The sequence below is a fragment of the Perna viridis genome, chromosome 1, assembly GCF_037379345.1.
Source record: "Perna viridis isolate PV_CMFRI_1.1 ecotype Kerala chromosome 1, ASM3737934v1, whole genome shotgun sequence".
Taxonomy (NCBI): domain Eukaryota; kingdom Metazoa; phylum Mollusca; class Bivalvia; order Mytilida; family Mytilidae; genus Perna; species Perna viridis.
The window spans coordinates 31,975,416-31,996,110 of NC_142445.1; the positions used below are offsets into that span (position 1 = coordinate 31,975,416).

General features: G+C 32.8%; 2 protein-coding genes across 10 annotated transcripts in view; one reads left to right on the forward strand and one right to left on the reverse strand.

Annotated features, from left to right (window-relative positions):
• The window catches only part of LOC148628393 (regulator of telomere elongation helicase 1-like), a 56,675-nt gene that overhangs the window by 33,954 nt on the left and 2,026 nt on the right, over nt 1-20,695 (reverse strand). For 3 of the 6 annotated variants that reach the window (XM_088586630.1, XM_088586639.1, XM_088586656.1), the window contains exons 2-7: nt 4,246-4,375; nt 3,645-3,870; nt 3,184-3,268; nt 2,514-2,595; nt 2,136-2,196; nt 1,518-1,602 (exon numbers count right to left, since the gene is read on the reverse strand). In XM_088586630.1, the coding sequence (XP_088442756.1) occupies nt 1,518-1,602; nt 2,136-2,196; nt 2,514-2,595; nt 3,184-3,268; nt 3,645-3,870; nt 4,246-4,347 (641 nt within the window). In that variant the 5' untranslated portion in view covers nt 4,348-4,375. Of the gene's footprint in view, nt 1-1,517; nt 1,603-2,135; nt 2,197-2,513; nt 2,596-3,183; nt 3,269-3,644; nt 3,871-4,245; nt 4,394-12,258; nt 12,388-20,695 lie in introns of those variants that run through there. The other 3 variants (XM_088586666.1, XM_088586624.1, XM_088586647.1) reach the window with 2 other exon arrangements.
• Nucleotides 14,925-20,695, forward strand: part of LOC148628395 (microtubule-associated protein RP/EB family member 1-like) — a 29,520-nt gene continuing 23,749 nt past the window's right edge. For all 4 annotated transcript variants that reach the window (XM_088586691.1, XM_088586711.1, XM_088586701.1 and 1 more), the window contains exon 1: nt 14,925-14,984. The gene's annotated coding sequence lies outside the window, so the exon portion shown is untranslated. The remainder of the gene's footprint in view (nt 14,985-20,695) is intronic.

Sequence of the window (20,695 nt, forward strand, 5' to 3'; positions counted from 1 at the left end):
CTGAAAACAAAATAATATCAAATTAATAAGATTTAAAAGAAACACTTACACTGGCCTTGACTTTGATAGTATATTTAATGTAAATTGTCTTTAAATGAAACTAAAATCATTATACATTTACCTTTAATATACCATATTTTTCTGCCTAGAAGTTGATGTAGGGTATAAATATTATTGTCAATTTTTGACTAAAATCGAAAAAAAAAATAGATAAGTCGAGGGTAGCCATGACGTGCATCTAAAGTTGTTTGTATCAGTGGAGATCCAAGTTGAGCCTTTTTCCTAGCATATTATTCCTGCAAAGTAACTTTAAATGGTATAGTTAAGTTTATTTATATCTTTAATAAAGTGTGATTTTAACGTGAGTTTTATTATTTTTATTCAATTCTGTGTCAGTTGCTCTGATGGAAAACCTTAGATTGTAAACATGTATGGGATTAGTCGGATAACTGGGTCATGATAAGACCTGTACTTAATAAGATGTATAACCTGGTATTTTAAATAACAAACATAAGTTATTTCCCTTTAATCTGGTTGCAATCAGCCTCTTATGTTACACTTTGTATTTATTTTAGTTTGCACCAGTTTTAAAAATGTGTATTTAGACTAAGATAAAGCTGTGATGGATGATTTTATTTAACATAGTCATACTCATTCGCAAATGGATAGCGGCACCAATCAATTATCCTCACATGGAAGTTTGATTGTCGGCTTTCATATTCAAAGACATGTGAATGCAGTTTACCCCAAATTATGAAAGAATTTATCAATATATTGTTATCAAATAAGTTTACAACATAAAGGCCCAAGCTCAGGTCAGAAACCAATGGGTTTGAAAGTTCAAAGATCTGCATAACAAATGTTAGACTGTAAATAATTAATCTAATTGAAACAGATCTTTATTAATAAACTAATTATTCTGTGTATCTGTAAAGACCTCATGTAATGCAATTGTAGATTTTAATTTTTTTAATTCTTACATAAATTGAAGTGGAGGATAAGTAGAGGTGATGACTTGTTGAAAAATATTTTGACTTATAGTCTGAAAATAGGGTTATAAAATTCTGTGTTACAGACATAAATAAAATTAATAAAGAAGTTGTACTGATAAGTTCACACCATCAAATAGACACAACGTGAAGTTGCATGCAACTTCATGCTAGGTAAACACCCACTAGTACAGGAAATTGATATCAGACAGCAACCAAAACAGCCTACAATGTATGCAACACCTTAGTAAAGAAGCATACCAAATTTGAAATTGATCCATCCAGTTAGAGTTGACTTTTGTTAAAAAAAATTTGAACAGACAAAATGATGGATTGACAGACAAAGTGATTCAAATGTACCATCCCCTCATTGAGTGGAGGTATAATTTATTTGTTTAAACTTTTAAAAATTAGATACCATCTGAAGTTGCAAATGTTCCAAAATTATCCCAGTCAGTGATTGACAAAAACTGTTTATTTCCTAAGGTCTATTCAAATAAAACAGTAAATATACTGTGTGAAAAATACCTCTGTTTCTCTCCATAAGTGATCATGTCTTCAATATCAACAACATTTCCAATAAGGGCTCGAGCATCACTGTTCCTTTTGATCTCTAAATTATAATGTACAGAAACTTATTAATCTTTAAATGGCTTCAAACTTGTACCTAACATATTATTAGAACGGATGCAATCTAATGTAAACACAACAAAAATTAAAATCAGTATTTTACCAGAAAATGGAACAAACTTATGTCAAACAGATATGCATAGCTGCAACTTAATTGACAATGCAATGGAAATGACTCATGAAAAAGAGCTGTAAATATACATTACAATACTGAATTTTCCGTATCGACTTATATATTAACACAGAACTTATATATCGAGCCTGAAAGCTTTGCTTGAGGGCTGATGTGGTTTGAGGGTTGATGCGAGGAACATTATCTTTTTATCAAATATTTGAATAAATACATAAAAACTCTTGATTACTCCAGGTCAAATTTGAATGTTACTTCTTCATTTACATATAAATTTTATTTATTTTACAATTAGAACATTACTTTCTTTACTAAGAAGTTATTGACAAGCTGATAATATAAGAGATAGCTACATGTACATCTAAAATGTATTTGATATATACTACCTTCTAATCTGTTGTACATATGGCATGTCCTAGCATTGACTTTGGCCCTACACATGTGTACCTGTAATCAATCATAAAGACACTTGTAGAGTCAAATAAAATAAAACAACAAAATATGTGCCTATATGACTCAAAGCCCCATCACCTAAACACATAAATACAAAATTGTATTATGGTAAGTAAACAGAAGGAACCTTTATCAAGAAAAATGTCACATATGCTACAAGCTATAGTCCTGAACATAATTTATTCCCATGAAAGGTTATCAAGTTTTAAATGACAGAAAAGAAGTAATAATAATAAAAAGAGGGAGCTATAACTTCTGAATGCTGACTAGAATTTCTAGGACAACAAGTGAAACTATACTTAACAATTTACCTTGTTCGCATTGTTTGTTTCCTTCCTGACCTGTTCATGTATACATAGCTGTTCTCTTGACCCAATCACACTTACTTTAACACTACAATACAGATAATATAAAAAATGGTCAAACATAAAACGCAAACATCCTATGAATTCAGATTTTTTTTAACATATTTGAACAAAAAGGCTGCATCTCATTTGGTAGAAACTCAAATCTCCAAATAAAATGTCAACTGCTAAGTATATAATTTTGTTACAAGAAACACATGTGTTCTACTACATTTGTTGTTTGTATAATGAAGTTTTATCACAAAGCATTTGGCCTATCAACAATGTTGTGTACTTTATTCAAATCACTGAAGAGAAATGCAAAGAAACAAAAGAAAGTGATACTACTGTGAGGTGGTTATACATTTGTCTCCTACAGCCTATCAATTACATGTTAACAGTTCTGCCAGCATGTTTAAAATGGTTTGTGTAAAGATACACAAGTTTGTACATGCAGATACTATCCACATCAAACTAAATATAAAGAATTCTTTTCAAAGATTTATTCATTTTTCACATGTATAATCAAAAATCAAAATGAAACCTTCATGATATCTAAATACAGCATTACTAACTACATGTGTGTAAATCAAAACAGATAAACAACTGTAAAAACTTTTATTAAATTCTATCACACCTATTGTATGCTGTTCTTTTTAATTCTTGTACTGCCTGTGTTAGCTGAGAATGAGTTCTTGATGCATAAATTATCTTAGGCACAGCTGAAAAATATAACATCATCATTGTATGCAGCACATCATCTTTCATCAAAGGAAGATCACAAGAATTCTGACCATTCAGATGGGGATTTAAAAAAAAAACAGTCACAAACCCTCAAAATCTTATCATTATGAAGTTAGAGAGCTTAAAAAATACTGTGCTTTTAAGTCTAATAATGTTGACAGATTTAAATGAACATGGCTTCCCATGAATTTCATGAAGAATAAAGATAAATACCAGTGATTTTCCAACCCTTCTTTTGGGTCCAATTTTTTTTTCAAGAAACTTTTCCAAAGAGAAATATACTTCAAATTCCCCAAATTTTCATGTGCAACTTCAAATATTGTCTTAAGATTTGTGCAGTTTAACTTGACTTACAAAAATCACTCCCTCCCCATGTAAGACCAGTTGATGACTGCAAACTTTTACTGAGTCGATCAAGATCTGATTGTGAGTTCTGTTGTTCCCCCATGATGGATGCCAAAGAGACCTGACGACTAAGTTCAGTTTGAGCTTTCCGTGACTCAAGCCATGCTAATGATGAGCACAATAAACATAAGGTTTTCCCAGTGCCTGTTGGACTTTCTAGTATACCATTAACATTCTGAAAATCAAAATAAGTTCAGGTTTATTTGTCAATGCACACATCTAACCTTCAGTGAAATCAACATATTTTATAAATTCTTAGTATTTGTTTCATGTGCATTTAATGGGGCTAAAAACACAAGTAATTAAAGCTGCATACTAAACATGAAAATTCAAACAATCAAAGGCAGATAAAATACTAAATTCAATCAGTTATTTAAATTCATCTTAAGGCAACCACTGCACATGTAATAACAGCCTATCATTGACATTTGTTAACCACTATTCATTCAAAATATTTTTTTTCATTCACTATCGAAAGTGCAAATCAACAACTATTAATAAAAATACTACATTTAATTTCTAAATTATTTCAAACATAATCATCACAAACCTTTTGTAAACATTCCATAACTTTTTCCATGTAAGTCACCTGACAGGCATATGGTTCAAAGGGAAAACTGACCTGTACACCTTTAACATCTAATAGTGGCATTGTTAACTACTTCATATAATGTTTAGAACTGTGCAAAAGAGAAACACTAAAATGGTTATATTACCATTTAAAATAGTACATAAATTCATCCAAGGAGGAACAGACACCATGATCACTATATACCTCCAGGAAAGTAGTGATATTAAAATTATATTTTAAAGACAGTTAATCTAAAGTTGTGAATAACCAAAATATATGTATGATCACTCGAGAAAAGAATGCTACATTGTTTTATTTGTTCATAGAATAAGTTTCACAATTTTCAAGACAGAAGCACATCTTGCCTATCTGCTCACTAAATTTCACTATTTAGTCGCCTTTTACCTGTGCAGGTCCGGGTGTTAAAAGAATAGGCCTGCAGCAGCACTAAGCTTGTCGTAAAAGGCGACTAAATAGTGCTCAGAACCCTAGCCGGGGGCTAGGGCACACTGCTCAGAGAGCAACTGGGATGTGTGCCCCAGGTGGTGGAATGGGGTACCCCTGGCGTGTTACATGCTGGGGTTGTCAGGCTATAATACGGAAAACCTGACCGCCAACCATAGTGGTGCACTGTGTTGGGAGAAATGCCACGTTCCTAGCACGTTAAAGAACCCTACTGTAGTATTCTCCCGGAGTAGGAACCATAGGGCTCCGCCACAGGAGGCTAAATTACTGACCCTACCCACCTCTCCCCATTTCCAGTGGCAATCAAAATTTGTCGACCCTATTGTCCTTGAGTCCCATCCCTTTTTCATTTCATCATAGTTTCATGTTCATTTTATCATCAATTTCATGTTCATCGTCTGAATATAGCTAAAATTTGCTGCTCGGACGTTAAACCCCAACAAACAAACAAAAACAAAACTGATACTGATTAAACTAACTTAAGTCATTTTAGGGGCAACTCAACTAACATCAGGGAAACTTCATGCATTATTAGATTAATCATGGTTTTTCTTGTTTTGAATTATTCTTAGTTGGGCCAATACAAATCACTAATCACTTAGTTACTATTATAGTACTTTATCAATAAAACCAATTTTCCAATCAACGGGGCAATTCAACAGACTTTACTGGCATGGTTAAAGATCAATAATAGTACGTTGTATATTGGTCCCAAAACCAAAATAAAAAGATAGTTTGCTTCCCCTCACCTGACCAACCCAGACAAAATAATGCCAACCAAAAAAATTTTCATTCAGATTTTTTTTAGATTTTTTATATTATTTCTGTAAAAAAATCGTCGTTTACAGTTCCATCTAGCAATTCGGTGTGACTGAAAATTGCTGCAAGTCTCTGTTTTCTCCCCTCAGATTTAATACTCTGTGTAAAAATAGATTGTATGATTGTATGAGTATGAGGATAAGGAAACCAGTAATGAAGTGATCTGTGATGTCTTGGACGGTGATGACTTCACATTTCATTTTAAAAAATCAACCATTTATTTTTTCGTGATTAATATTGTTCATTTTCAAGGTCTGACATGCATAAGACTTAATGCTATTAAAGCCTTTAAACTCTGTTTTTGTATTAAGGCAAGGCATCCTTCAACATTGTGTGTTTATTGTGTTAAGTTGTGATAAGTCTACATGACAATTATCAACATGTCATCTATCATAAACACCTGACATGCTTGTGAAGTAAACCAATTACCAAATTAAACAAAACATATTTTTATTACATGTATTTCTATTATGTATTTTTAAATAAACAACATTTAGTTCGAAACAAGAGGCTCCTGGGAGCATGAATCGCTCCCCTGATTAAAGTTTGTATTTCAAGGACAATAAATTTACAAGGAGTTGTCCTACAATTTTGCCTCAAGACTTTGATAGGACTTATCATAACATATCAACAGTTGAAAGTTTCTTTCTATTTATTATTGTTTTCAAGATATTGGCTGAAAACTATAATAAAAAAACCTCATTTTTCATCTTTCAAGGGCAATAACTCTTACAAGGAGTTATCTGACAACTTTGATCCCTGATAACTTTTGAAGGCCTTATAATAACGATCATTGCAGCAGTTGAAAGAGTTTGGCTAAACCTAACAGTTTTGGAGATATATGCGATAAACTACTGCCTGACCCCTATGTTCTATATTTAGTAACAGCTGCCATGTTTTTTAACGGATCATAAATCACCATATCAGTTCTATGCAGGATACCTGAATGAAAATTCATACTAAGTTTAATTCCAATTGGTCAAGTAGTGTTAGAGGAGAAGAGTTTTGAAAAATTGTTAACGATAAAAACGATGACGATGATCGCCAAGTGATAGCAATAGCTCACATGGCCTTCGGCCAGGTGAGCTAAGAAAGGATTAGATAGTGTAATATTTTTGTTTATGGCTGATGATAGAAGCTTGGCTTTTTTATGCTTTACATGTATATGCTAGTTAAAAAATCTTCTAAAGTCTACAACAGTTGCTGAACAAGAGGTTGTATTTACAGGTCAATCTGAACATCTTACATCAAAGATATTGCTGTCATAATATAACATTCACGACCATGGTAGGTATTAAGAAGGCTATCTGAATTATAAAACTGTTATTAACAATATTTTAATTTTGATCAAATATTCACAAATTTCATTTTTTATAGACAAAACTTTGCTCTTGTTTTCTGTTTGACTTTTAAAAAAATTGTTTCACTTTCTAGATTGTGAGTATTAAATATCAATTCTATCCAGAGTCATTATTTTCCTTTTTCATTTTAATCCAGATTAAATGTTTAGTTCTAATTTATTTTAGAAGATACTTTTGTGACATAGATTTGATTTTGGTTTTATGTTTTGTAGAGGTTATTTTTTAAGTTTTATTTTGTTTCAACTTTCTTTTATTCATCAAATAAATACAAATTTTATTTCTTTAAGTTCATTAAATTGTTTTTGATTTTGTTTTGTTATTTTTTGAATTTTAGAGATCATGTACACTACACTCAGAGTGGAATCGTTCTCTAACACTTAAGTCTGACCTGAGTGAAACTAGGAGTTACAGTGACATTGTTGGCATTTAACACCCAGATTCCTCCTAGCCAACACCAACCATTTGTACATTGTTAATAGTTGTAAAATTAATGGCATAATAAGGAATTCATTGTAAGATACAATGTTTATTCTGTTTCTGTTTATCAGGTGTATATCCTCTGTTAATTCTAAGCATTCCAGTTCAAATAAAAATTTAGTTGTGTCATTAAAAATTCAGTACACCCTACATTTGGTATATGTTTATTATTTGTTGATGTATTATTTTACAGCTACTTCCAAGGAGTGGGAGACATCAAAATATTATTTGGTAGTAATGAAGTAATCTTTTGATTTTTTAATTCTGCACTTTTTAAACTGATATTTACTATAATAATTATAAGTGAAACACTATGAACATATTAATTTTTTGTTAGAAAGATGGACTTGTAAAAACAGTCTGGTGACTCTTATTACTTCTGATACTTTAAATAATTGAATGACTTCTCCAGAAATAAAAGACGTTAAGTACTGGTCCCAAGCCTTCTAGATTATGTGTACATAAGAATTGCAAAAGAAGCCCTTAATCAAGACTTGGAACTATGTCAGTTATTTACTTAAGCCACACTTAGAAGAATGAAAGTTAAAGTATGATGTCCAAATGAGTTCGACCACTGAAAAATACTTCCAGTTTACACTTAAACATTTCCAATTAAGTTAAAGTATGTTTCAAATACAATCTACATACATTGTATATCTTCAGTCTTATGATTAGTTTTATTAAACAATTGGTGCCGACTGATGTTTACTTCTGTATAACAACAAACCCTTGAGGAATCTTGCACACTATTGTCTATTTTCAGAAATTTAAATGAACATTTTTTATACAATGTCTCCATTGTGTGTCTGGTCATCAAATGGATTTCAATCTATTATAAAATAATACCGGACAGTTATAAAGTATTGATTAACCATGAATATTTACTTTACTTTATCCCAGCGTGCATTTAAACGCATGATAAACAAACACGCCTAGAGTGCGTTTAAATGCATGATAGACAAACGCTCATATTGTGCATTTAAATACACGATAGACGAATGACAAAAAATAATAATATTGACATATAATGAAGACAGAAAAAATAGAAAATAAAATTAATGAAATTATATAAATTAATAATAGCTATGAATATAAAAACAAGAGGCACCCAGAAGCCCGAATCACTCACCTTGTTGAATTTTGCCTTTCAAAGGCAATAAATTAAATAAGAAATTGTAAAACAATTTTGACTCAAGAAGTCTTTGGTAGGACTTATCACAAGATCTTTACAACAACTGAAAGTTTCTCTTAATCTACCATAGTTTTGACTGAAAGCTATTAAAAAAGTCATTTTTCCCCTTTCAAGGGCAATAACTCTTACAAGGAGTCTGAAGACTTTTGTAATCCTAATAATATGGACCATTTCAGCTATTGAAAGAATTTTGTTAAACCTAATGGTTTTGGAGATGTATGTGAAAAACTACTGTCTGACCCTTAGCTTATATTTTTAGTAATGGTGGCCATGTTTTTCGACAAATCAAAAATCCCCACAGCAATTTTATGCATGATACCCCAAGGAACATTCATACCAAGTTTGGTTTCAATTGGTCAAGAAGTGTAAGAGAAGATTTTGGAAAGAAATAACATTAAAAATAGCAAAAATTGTTGAAAAAGGGCAATAACTCCAACATGGCTTAACGGATTAAAACCAAAATTTGACCAGAGACAGATCTCATCATGCTGAACACTTTCTCCTAACGGTATAGGAGACATGTGAAAAACTACTGTCTGACCCCTATCTTATATTTTAAAAACGGCGGCCATGTTTTTCGACAAATCAAAAATCCCCACAACAGTTCTATGCAGGATACCCCAAGGAACATTCATACAAAGTTTGGTTCTAATTAGTCAAGTAGTTTCAGAGGAGAAGAGTTCTGTATAATTGTTAATGACAATGACAGATGCCAAGTGATGGCAATGAAAGGCCAGGTGAGCTAATAACGGTTAAATCAAGGAAATAATCAAAGTTAAAAAATAAACGTGCTTCTATCGTGCGTTTAAACGAATGCAAAACGATGTGTAAACGCACGATAAACAATGCAAGAACGCTAATATGAGAAAGGTAAATGTCTCAAGGAGTGTAACAACCAGAATATACAATGTCACAGATGAGCAGGTGTAACACTCAAATTTCATCCAGAAAAAATCTAACTGACAAGGTGTTTCACCAACTAACACAGATATAAAACTCTGACTTAGTTAGAAAACCAAAAGTCGCTGAATTAGGCTAGAATTAAAGTTCTGCTAAAGGCAATATCTAGGACATTCCTTAATGAAATGTTTTCATTCATAGTATTAATAATACATTAAATTAAAAACTGAAACATTACTAAATGCATCTTTATATGTACATAACATACAAGCACAAGTCAAACTTAGTAACAAATGTTTTATAACTTCTATATAACATTAACAACAAAAATGTAAACAGCAGACTTCAGAATAAATCTAAAGCTGTCAAAAACAAGATTTGAAGTCTGAAATTCATATAGTTTTGTTCCTAAATGTATAATTCTTAAAAAAATTGCAATTTCTTTAAATTTAGATGAATTGAGATATTTTATACCATGATACAGCTAAATACCAACACCAATAAACATGAAATATTAAATTTTTCGTTCAGATCTAGTAATTTGTCACAAATAATTGCTAGCTTGCACTGCATTATTCATTTAGGAACAGAACTATATGAATTTCAGATGTCAAATCATGTTTTTGACTGCTGTAGATTTATTCTAAAATATGTTGTTTATATTTTTGTTGTTAATGTTATATAGAAGTTATAAAACATGTGTTCCTAAGTTTGACTTGTGCTTGTGTGTCATATACATATAAAGATGCATTAAGCAATGTTTCAGTACTAAAGTTAATGATTATTAAAACTATGAATGAAAACATTTCATTAAGAAATGTCCTAGATATTGACTTTAGCTGAACCTTAATGATATGTAAAATGTTTGTTGAAAATTTTTTTTATTCGATTGTCGGTTGCATATGGAGTTTTCATATTATATGTACAACTCATCATTATGCCAGAGTTTACTGTAACTACATGTGCGCACTATTTGTATTGCACTAGACTTCTTACAATTAGGGTTCTGGAACAGGGTCATGTTACTACAAGAATGAAATCATCACCACATAAGTTTTATGGTCATCATCATGAACTTGTGGATCGTTACAGTCAGGGTTTTTTCCAGGATTTTGAAAGCTTTAGCCATTTTCACATGAGAAAATGAGGACCATTTTAATGGTATATTTTTTAAAGTAGTATTTGCATCTGACATAATATATTTCAGTATCATATGTTATTTATTTACAGCACTGTGTAAAGACAATAAATAAAACTTACATGTACATTGCATATGAATAAAGCACATTCTTCACTATTATGCAAGCATGTTTTCCAGACAATCCAAATACATTTAGCATATATGCCCCAGATTTAATTTAAAAAAAACTCTCCAGCCTTTAACAATCATCAAAAATGGAAATCCTTTTACACTGAATAATTAAACAGGGACTATATATTTTATACATCCCTGGCATACTTTTAAATTCTATAATATAGAAAAAATGCTGCTTTCTGCATGGCCACCTTTTGTAGAAAAACAAAAATACATCTAGAACAGTGTAGATATAGATATATCCAGATATCCATCTGCACCATGAAAACTGATTTGTTCAATGTGTCATAATTTTCCGTTCCTCTTTTGTCTACTTCGGACTTGACTTTTTATAAGCAACTTGGCGGGTGTTTTTAGAAAAGCAGAGGACGCTTACTCAACTGGCACACCTGGTCCATGCTCCCAGTTTTTAGTGGAGTCCGAGTTGCTAATTTTGCTTTTGTTGCTTTGTGTTATTTTGGTTACTTTATGTTTTCTGTTGTGTACGTCTGTTTTCCCATGTCTGGTCTGTCCCTGCATTACATTCTTTTGATTTCCACTAGAATCTTGCTTCCCTTGATTACTCTTTCAAAATGTCTAAAATGTGTAACCCAAAGCTCCTGCACCCCAAAATCAGAGTCCGGTCTTTTTTGTCATCTGTACAATTTTAAAGTATATTTGACATTCGAACATCATAACATTATCAAAATTTTCATTGACAATCAATTAAAATCACATCTGAATCAGTTTATGAGACTTTGTTTTTCATTCTAGATAAGATCCTATCCTTTCTTTGCTGGTACAGAGATTGATGCTAGGTACAGTAATTCAAACTCATCACTTATTAAAACAATATCAAATCTTTCAAAACTTTATCCGAAGTCTTAAGTTTTCACCTCTTAATGATTTTAGAAAAAAACGTAAAATTCAGACAGGAAAGTGAGAAATAGTTAATAATTTGTTTGGTATGGTAACTTCTGGTTTCACATTTTAGACCTTTAGACTTCAGAAAACCTACACGTATCAAACAAGAAATATTAGAAAAATATATTGATTAGAAATGAATTGAAAGATTTCATCACATCTCATGCAATTTTCAGTTAACATACCATAACCATGAATATTTTAGCAAAACATAATTTGGGTACAGGGAAAAGTTGGTACAGGTAAGGGTACAGGTTACACATTTTAGACCCTACCTTTCACCCCATGTGCTTTTTAATATGACCATCTTGACCATTTTTAATGCAGCAAATATTGTTGAACTTGTACACAAAATTTCCAATACTGTTATTTACCCAGTAAAAATAATAAATAATTATAAAATCACTGCAAAAATGTAAACAGAAAGAACAAACGGATTCCAAAGGTGAATTGGCCTATGACGAACTGACTCAGGGCGAACATGTTATATGTTACATGTATTTGAACGATACTTTTGAATCAAGATTTCCGCCTTAAATTCGCGTCGATAAAGTACTCACCCTATTAAAACATCATTTGTCAACCGTTATTTATGTTAGCTTATAGATTAAACACTTTAGTTAACGTTGATCCATGAAATACTTTCATCGTCATTTGTTATTGAAATTTACCGCGAAATTGCATTAACTCCCTTACTGTGGGTTCAATCAAAAGACCATCGGCACTTGTAAACTCGACCAAAGTAAAACCTGAAGTGGTTCGAAGAAAAATAACTCGATTGTTTTGACTTGAATAAACACACACACACGTATATCAGAGCATTTCAAGGAGTTAAAGAGTAATCAAAGGGACCAAAAATTTAAGTACCTTAACGTGTGGTCACCCGGCTCTTACCGATGAGCAAAATACAATAATTTTTAGTCAAGTATATAATTATATAAAAGGATCTAAGAGGTTCCTTATTGTATAATCAGTATCATTGATACTGTAAGTATATTTATAACAACCACATACATCATCACATCATCACAATATTTGCTAGTTATATCATGTCAATATTATGTTTATATATTTATTGTATTATATTTGCATGCTTTCAATATGTATTGTTACACACTGTATATGGGAGAAGACTTAATAAGTTTGTCTAACTTGTGTCTAATCCCTTTTGCATAATTACGCAAATAAAATATGTTTAAACTAAACCAAGAGTCTAGTGGAAATCAAAAGAATTTAACCCAGGAACAAAGACCAGACATGGAAAACATACACATACAAACAAGAACATACAATAACCGAAATAATACATATATAAGTATATTTATAACAACCACATACATCATCACATCATCACAATATTTGCTAGTTATATCATGTCAATATTATGTTTATATATTTATTGTATTATATTTGCATGCTTTCAATATGTATTGTTACACACTGTATATGGGAGAAGACTTAATAAGTTTGTCTAACTTGTGTCTAATCCCTTTTGCATAATTACGCAAATAAAATATGTTTAAACTAAACCAAGAGTCTAGTGGAAATCAAAAGAATTTAACCCAGGAACAAAGACCAGACATGGAAAACATACACATACAAACAAGAACATACAATAACCGAAATAATACATACAAAGTAACAAAAGTAAATGATCAACTCGGCCGGACTCCGATAAAAAAAAACTGGAAACATTGAACAGGTCACGTGCTTATGTTTATTGTTTTATATATCGACTTTAAATAAAGTTGACTTGCCTTACTCAAGTAGGGTAAGCGTCCCCTGCTTTTCTAGAAACACCCGCCCTGGGACTAAATGTAACTAACTGTCGTTTTATTAGTCCCAGACCCGCCGCTGAAATTTTCCTTTTATTTATTTTAAGGGAGCGAGGGTGGACTCAAAACCCTGACTTTGGAGGATGCAAAATATTACGACTAAATCAAATCACCTTCATCAGAATTTTTAGTTCCAATGGCAATAACTCCAATAAAGAATCGTCATACAACTTAAGACTAAATGACTTGTATAGATTTTTGTCGGGCTCTGTATATTTATTTTCCATTATCTCATATTTGTAATAAAATGCTTCACAGGGCTTAGCTCGAACGATTAAATAGGTTGAACCCTGAACAGATGGGGCAAGTATGGACACACAATTCAGGCTTGACATAGCATTGGAGTTTTTTTTATTACGATAACAGTTTATTAGCGACTTAAAAATACACTGACAAAGACTTATGCGATATAATCCGTATAAGACACTAACCATTTTATAACTGAAAGAGGGTCCTGAGATCTTCCTGAGAAAAAAATGATCCAAACAAAAAAAAATAATGCTTCTATATTTTCCTTGTTATTTAACAAAGCAGATAAAAATTTTGCGCTTGCACGAAAACAAATTCTTATCCGATATCAAAACCAAACACCCTTCCCCCTCAAACCCGCTCAAATAAAAATCGTCGGTGCCTATATATAATTATGCATCGAGTCATGCAAGGGTCCAAGACATTCAATCAAATTGTTGCAATTGTCAGCTTTATCATTATGTAATCATGTGAATATAATATATCAAATTTCTTCTTGACAGACTAGTATAAAATAAAAGTATAAACAATGTGTAAAACGATTTCTTAGAGTTACTAAAGTGACCTTAGACTTGCTTCCTAGAGGACGTTTATATATACACTGGTATATAAGTACCGTATAAGTACCCTGATAAGTACATGCTTACACGGCTGAGAACATCTATATATTCGCACTTCATCAGCAAATAACAGTTTTTCTTCATGGGCTAAATTTTCGAAATTTGGACAATGTATACAATACTTAAAAAAATCCTTGGACTAATAAAAATAAGAAAAGGTACCGATCATCAAATTTATATACCTCAATCGGAAAATCCATATTTTGGTACACCCCCGTACTGTAATACGTGTATATAGAAATTTATCCCCGGGACATTTACATTTAAGCATAGACCTGTAATAAATTACAGGTCTAACTGATGACTTAGAAGTACTACGAATTCTGAGGAATTCGTAGTACTTAATGGTATCAGAGAGCTGTTAGTAATATAAAGTTCCTGGTATATAGCATGAGATAAGCCATCTCTTTCTCTGTCAAAAATATTTACTCCCGAAAATTTCGACCATTCCAAGCAAAAAATAATTTGTACCCCCACTTAGTTGAAATCGAACGCACCTGGGATCATTTCCGCCAAAGACGCACAGACAGAATTTGAACTTGAGAGAAAACACCGACACTTGGACTCACACCTTTTTCAGTTGTAAGATTTTTTGCGATATTATAGAATAGAGCAATTACCTTTAAAATTATAAGTTTACCTATCATTTCCCATTCATGATTTCCGATTTGTTGGGTCAGTATTTATTTTTTTAACTTCTTTTCCGGTGAAAAATCTCCATTTCTAAAGCTGTATGTCAGACGAAAAAAAAACGTGACTTTTCATACCCTTTCGAACCCCATTTCATTGCTGAACTATGAAATAATCATGATCTTTTTCATGCTGGATTCATGACCACACCCTAACTTGAAATTTTAAAATGGCAGTTCTTTTCAACTTAGCCTGTTGAGTGTTGTTTACTGGCAGACTGGGGTTTCATAGTAGGCAGTGGCTCCTCATCCACACATTCATGGACAAGGAGCCTCTTTCGGCTAATCATCCACACATCCAGTTTGAGTCAGTAACTTACAAATTCATGACAGAATAGCCTGATTTGTTCTGGGAATATTGTCAAATTTATCCGCAAATGTACGACTATTGATGGTTGACCACATTTAATAAACTGGACTGTTCTATTTGTGTTATTTAATAGTCCAGTTGCATATTTGATAGTGGGAGCAAGCCCCTGTGCTTTAAAGAGGACAGATTATATTTTATCCAGACACAGAATAACAAGTCACAGAAGATATGATGACTGGTGCCAAAGTGGATACATCATTTTTACCAAATGTATCAAAAATTTATCATAAAATCTTGGACAAAAATGTAAATAAACTACGTTAAAAAGTACTTCAGTGCTAATGCATGGGATGTTCTTAAAATTTTAGTTTCTACAAAAAAGGACCAGTGTAAATGGATGTGTTTGTGATTACCATTTTGTAATGGCAGCATTATGATTTAAGATGTGCCAGGCTGAGTCATGTGCCAAGACAATCTTTCTGGATGTGCTAACCTTGGACTGACAGTTTCATCCATGCGTTGTTGTTGTCTCCTGGACATATACGCTGTACCTATTCTCAGTCTTTCTGAAGGTTCAGTTTTTTTTTTTCAGGACATTCGGTCCTGTGGTGACATAATATTTTTGGGACCGAACCAAGTTTTACTGTCCATCTTGACCAGAATCAAGAATGACTAACATCGGAAATTTTCCGCACTTCCAGTCTGGCGTTCTGGACTTTTTTACTGGTCCTGTCACATTTTTACCAGTGATATCTGAAAGTCCGACCAACCTTTGGAAAGACTGATTCTCATCATATTTGTTTAAAGTTATCTTCCAAGTTTGTTAAATGTGTATTTTGTCTTAATTCTGAATGATTTCAATCAATATTTGTTACATCAGAACTTTTATTGTATTTGTATCATTTTGTGTCTATTTGTAAAAATGAATTTCTCACAATTTTAACATTACTAACATAAGTGAAGTGTTTCCAACACAATATCGTGTGTTAATGACCCAGACTGGATGTGTTGATGATTAGTCTGAAGAGGCTCCCGGTCCTCGAATGCGTGGATGAGCAGCCACTGCCTTCATAGTAACAAATATGTTTTCTTTGACTCATAGAAGTGCATAGGTGAATAGCCATTTGTAAGTCATTGATTTTACATTCCCTACAATTAGTTGAGATAAAGGATATAATGACACTTTTTGTAGTGGAACATAATTTCCCCTTTTGTTTTGTAATAACACATTTGTGGTTAATGCAGTTTTAAGTGCATTCCATTCAGTGATGTCCAACCCAGGTGTCAGAAGTGGGAGGGTAAAGGGGACAGGTTGAAAGGATTGGGAATGTAGTGGAGGGGATGGGAATGGAGGAGTGAATAATATGGGAAACAAGGATTATGGTTGAGAACAGTAACCCAGGGTTAGAATAAAAGGGGTTGGGAAGCGTTTGTCAGGAGTGTGGGAGTCAGTGTAGGAGAGTGGGGGTGATGTGCTCCTGTCCACCCAGTGACCCCCTCAAAAATAAGGAACACTAGAACACATAATTCAGATCTCTGTGATCACTTTGTCATGAGGATTGAAAATTATTTGTTGAATTTGAACTTGTGGTTAACTTCCTATTTTATGAAGCTTTAGTTACTTATACATGTACAGTACACTCAAACCTGATTTTCATCTGCTTTAAAGCGGAATTTTTACTTCCAATATTACCAATTTCCGCTTTGTTTGTTGACCTCGTAAAATCAGGTCTGTACACTCAGCAACATTTCTCTTAACATTCAAGTCGTAGTTTTAAAGCTGTGTTAGTGGGTGACATACTATGCCAGTCTGAGTGAAATGTGAGTGTTACACCCACTCATCTGGGACATCGTGTTTTTATTAAAATGGAGTTCTTTCACATTTTCTATGGAAATTAATAGCAGTAATAACACCTTAACTGCTACCACACTGTCCAAAGAGTTATAAAGGGAAGCAAGATTCTAGCCGAAATCAAAAGAATGTAATCCAGGGACAAAGACCTGACATGGAAAACAGACAGCCACGACCAAGTACATAAAGTAACTGAAATAATACATACAAAGCAACAAAAGTAAATGAGCAACTAGGACTCCGCTAAATACTGGGAGCATGGAACAGGTGCACTGGTAGGGTAAGCATCCTCTGCTTTTCAAGAAACACCTGCCTAGTTGCTCAAAAAGTCAAGTCCGGGGTAGACAATAGAGGAAAGGGAAACATAACATGTTAACTGTAAGAGATAGTGGAAACCAAAAATCTGTGCTATCTTCTTTTGGTTAGTCTACCAAAGACAACACTTGTGATCTACCGTGTATGTACTGGATTCCTAAGCTCCACAAGAATCCGTATAAACAATGCTACATAGCTGGATCTACAAAATGTACCACCAAACCTCTTTCAAAACTTTTAACTTCTATACTCACAGCTGTCAAAGAAGGTACAACAAATGTGACTCCCATATTGGTATTTATTCAATGTGGATCTGGAAAAATTTAAAATATCTTGTGGAAACCATTAATTCAAGATTATTATCAGAATACAATAGCTTTAAAACCTATGATTTTTCAATTCTTTATACTTTTATTCCCCATACTCAGTTAAAATCCCAACTCAAAACATTATACATTGTTGTTACTCCAAGAAAAGATGATACACCTATATACAAAGATATAGTTCTTGGTAGAGATTCCTTATACAGTGGAACCTCGATGTGTCGAACTCCGATTAGTCGAAATCTCGTATAACTTGAACTAATTACGAAGTCCCAGCAAAACTCCCCTTACTCCAGTACAATTTTACCTCGGATGACTCGAACTTGGATTAATCGAAACCTCAGATAACTCGAAGTAATCAATCAGTCCCCTCGATAGGACTTCAAGGTTAATTAACCCTGATGTCTCAAAGTCAACTAATTAGTCGGAAAACTGATTGCTTTATTACAAACCATGATCGAAGTGTGTTTTAACAACAGTTATTGTAGCCTTTAAAATTAATTTGTTGACAATCTTTATGGTTTGATTTATTTATTTAATTAATTTAAAATTGCACCTGTTGTTAAAAGAAACGAATTTTATTAATAACACGTGGGAATTTACACTAACAGTGATATCGGATATTTTGATATTTTGAAAAATTTTATAAAGAATACAGATGAATTGTAATGGTATCTGACTATTTAATGAAACATCAAACAGACGATAGTTAGAGTATTTCAATGACTACATTCATTTCGCTAGGGAACTTGAAATTTTATTGTAATATTGTAAAGCACATGGTTTAATGATACTCCTGATTGTGAATCAAACAGAGCAGCATGTTATGAACTATGACGTTTTTGATATAGAAAAAATAAAAAGGAAATTTCACTGAAACACTTTGTGCCGTTCAGTATTTCAAACATGATATACAACATACAAAAAAAATATCTTCCGATATGAAACGCTTGACATTACGAAGTACCGTGTAAAGTGAAGTACATGTACATGTACAAGCACAACAAATGAAGTAACTACAGAAACAGTCATGGACCAAACTACTAGTATATCCGGTTTATCCTTGACCTTGGATTACTCGAACCTCGTATAACTCGAACATTTTTGCATGGTTACTTCGACTTAACGAGGTTTGACTGTACTTTGTAAAAAAAATTCCAAATCATCTTCCAAATATACCGAGGAAGATATTATCAAAATGCTAGAATTTTTTATCAACAATATATTTGTCCAGTGTGGTGGACATGTTTTTCAACAAACGATCGGTATTCCGATGGGCAGTGATATGGATTACCATACACCATGGGCCATAGTCACATTTCCTCTTAAAGTGGCACGTTCAGTGACTAATGTGCCGCATCATGTGCACGCATAAAGTTTCCATCATTGATGGTGGAGTGTTGTCCGCTACTTGTGGCAGTTAAAAAGGCATGAACATGTCTTTTAACAAGGTTTTTATTAGCTATATTGGGATGTTTTGATCACCACATTTTCGAGGGGATTTGAGGACCTGGGAATGAAATGGTACTTTGTTGCAATTTGTTGAGGTTGCATATTCTTCATCATTTACGCGTTTGAAAGAAAGAACAATTAATATTGTATTTTTAAGGAATTTAAATAACTCTATAATATCAGAAAAGTATGGACTGAAAATGCCATAAAAGAAATTTTTTAAGTTTGATCCAAAACAAAAGAAGTTCTTGTTGGTAAGGAGAACATGATTCTGAACCCCCCCTATTGAAAATACTGATGATGTGGAGTCCTGTCATCTGGTCCTAAAGCCCCACCAAGAAATTTAGAAGATAAATGGGCAAAATCTAATTGTAACTAAACAAAGAAATAGGCTCTCACCTAAACAACTTAGGGATTTGTGGACTATGATAAAGCACCAGACAATACATACGTATAAAAACTCAAACAACAGAAAAGGAAAGTGATCTGATGTGACAATTTATTGACATTGACATTTGATACAGTTATATACAATACTGAATAACAAACATTTCAACTCTTGATAAACAATTATTAATCTGTAGTGTAAACTAAAGTTTGTTTATGCTATATTTGGTCTTCAGTATCTGTACATATTTGGCCATAGTTGCTATTCCAAATTTTGTCCCATGGTATTTTTAATATGACCCATTGAAATGAAGGGTAAAGGGGCCATAGTCCCATTGGCAAAATTTAAATCCCATTCACCGATCATAGTTAAGCTAGATTCTTTAATCTCAGTTTCCGCTATATAGATGACATAGTATCGTTAACCATTCCTAGTTTCGGGGATTTGGTACATCACATCTAACCCAAAGAATTTAAGATAAAGGATATTGTGAAGTCAGCCTCATATCTTGACCTACACTTAGAGATCGATGGTAATGGAAAATTAATGACCAAACTATACAACAAACGTTATGACTTTTTGTCCCCTGCTGCAACGCGGAGCGGGGACATAGAAATGCTGGTGTCTGTCCTGCCGTCCGAAGCTTGTGGACGCAAGTCCTCAGAAACAGTTGAACAGAATTTGACCAAATTTTGTAGGATTGTTTGTCACCATATGTAGTTCACCATACTTAACCGCCATTTTGATTCGACAATTTTTATGGGAGTTATAGGACTTTGTTCATTTTTCACATTATTCGCATTAGGAACACCTTGTGGACGCAACTCCTCAGATCTACTGTACGGAATTTGACCAAATTTTGTAGGATTGTTTGTCACCATATGTACTTGTTCATACTTAACTGCTATTTTGATTCAACAATTTTTATGGGAGTTTTGTGACTTTGTTCATTATTCGCAATAGG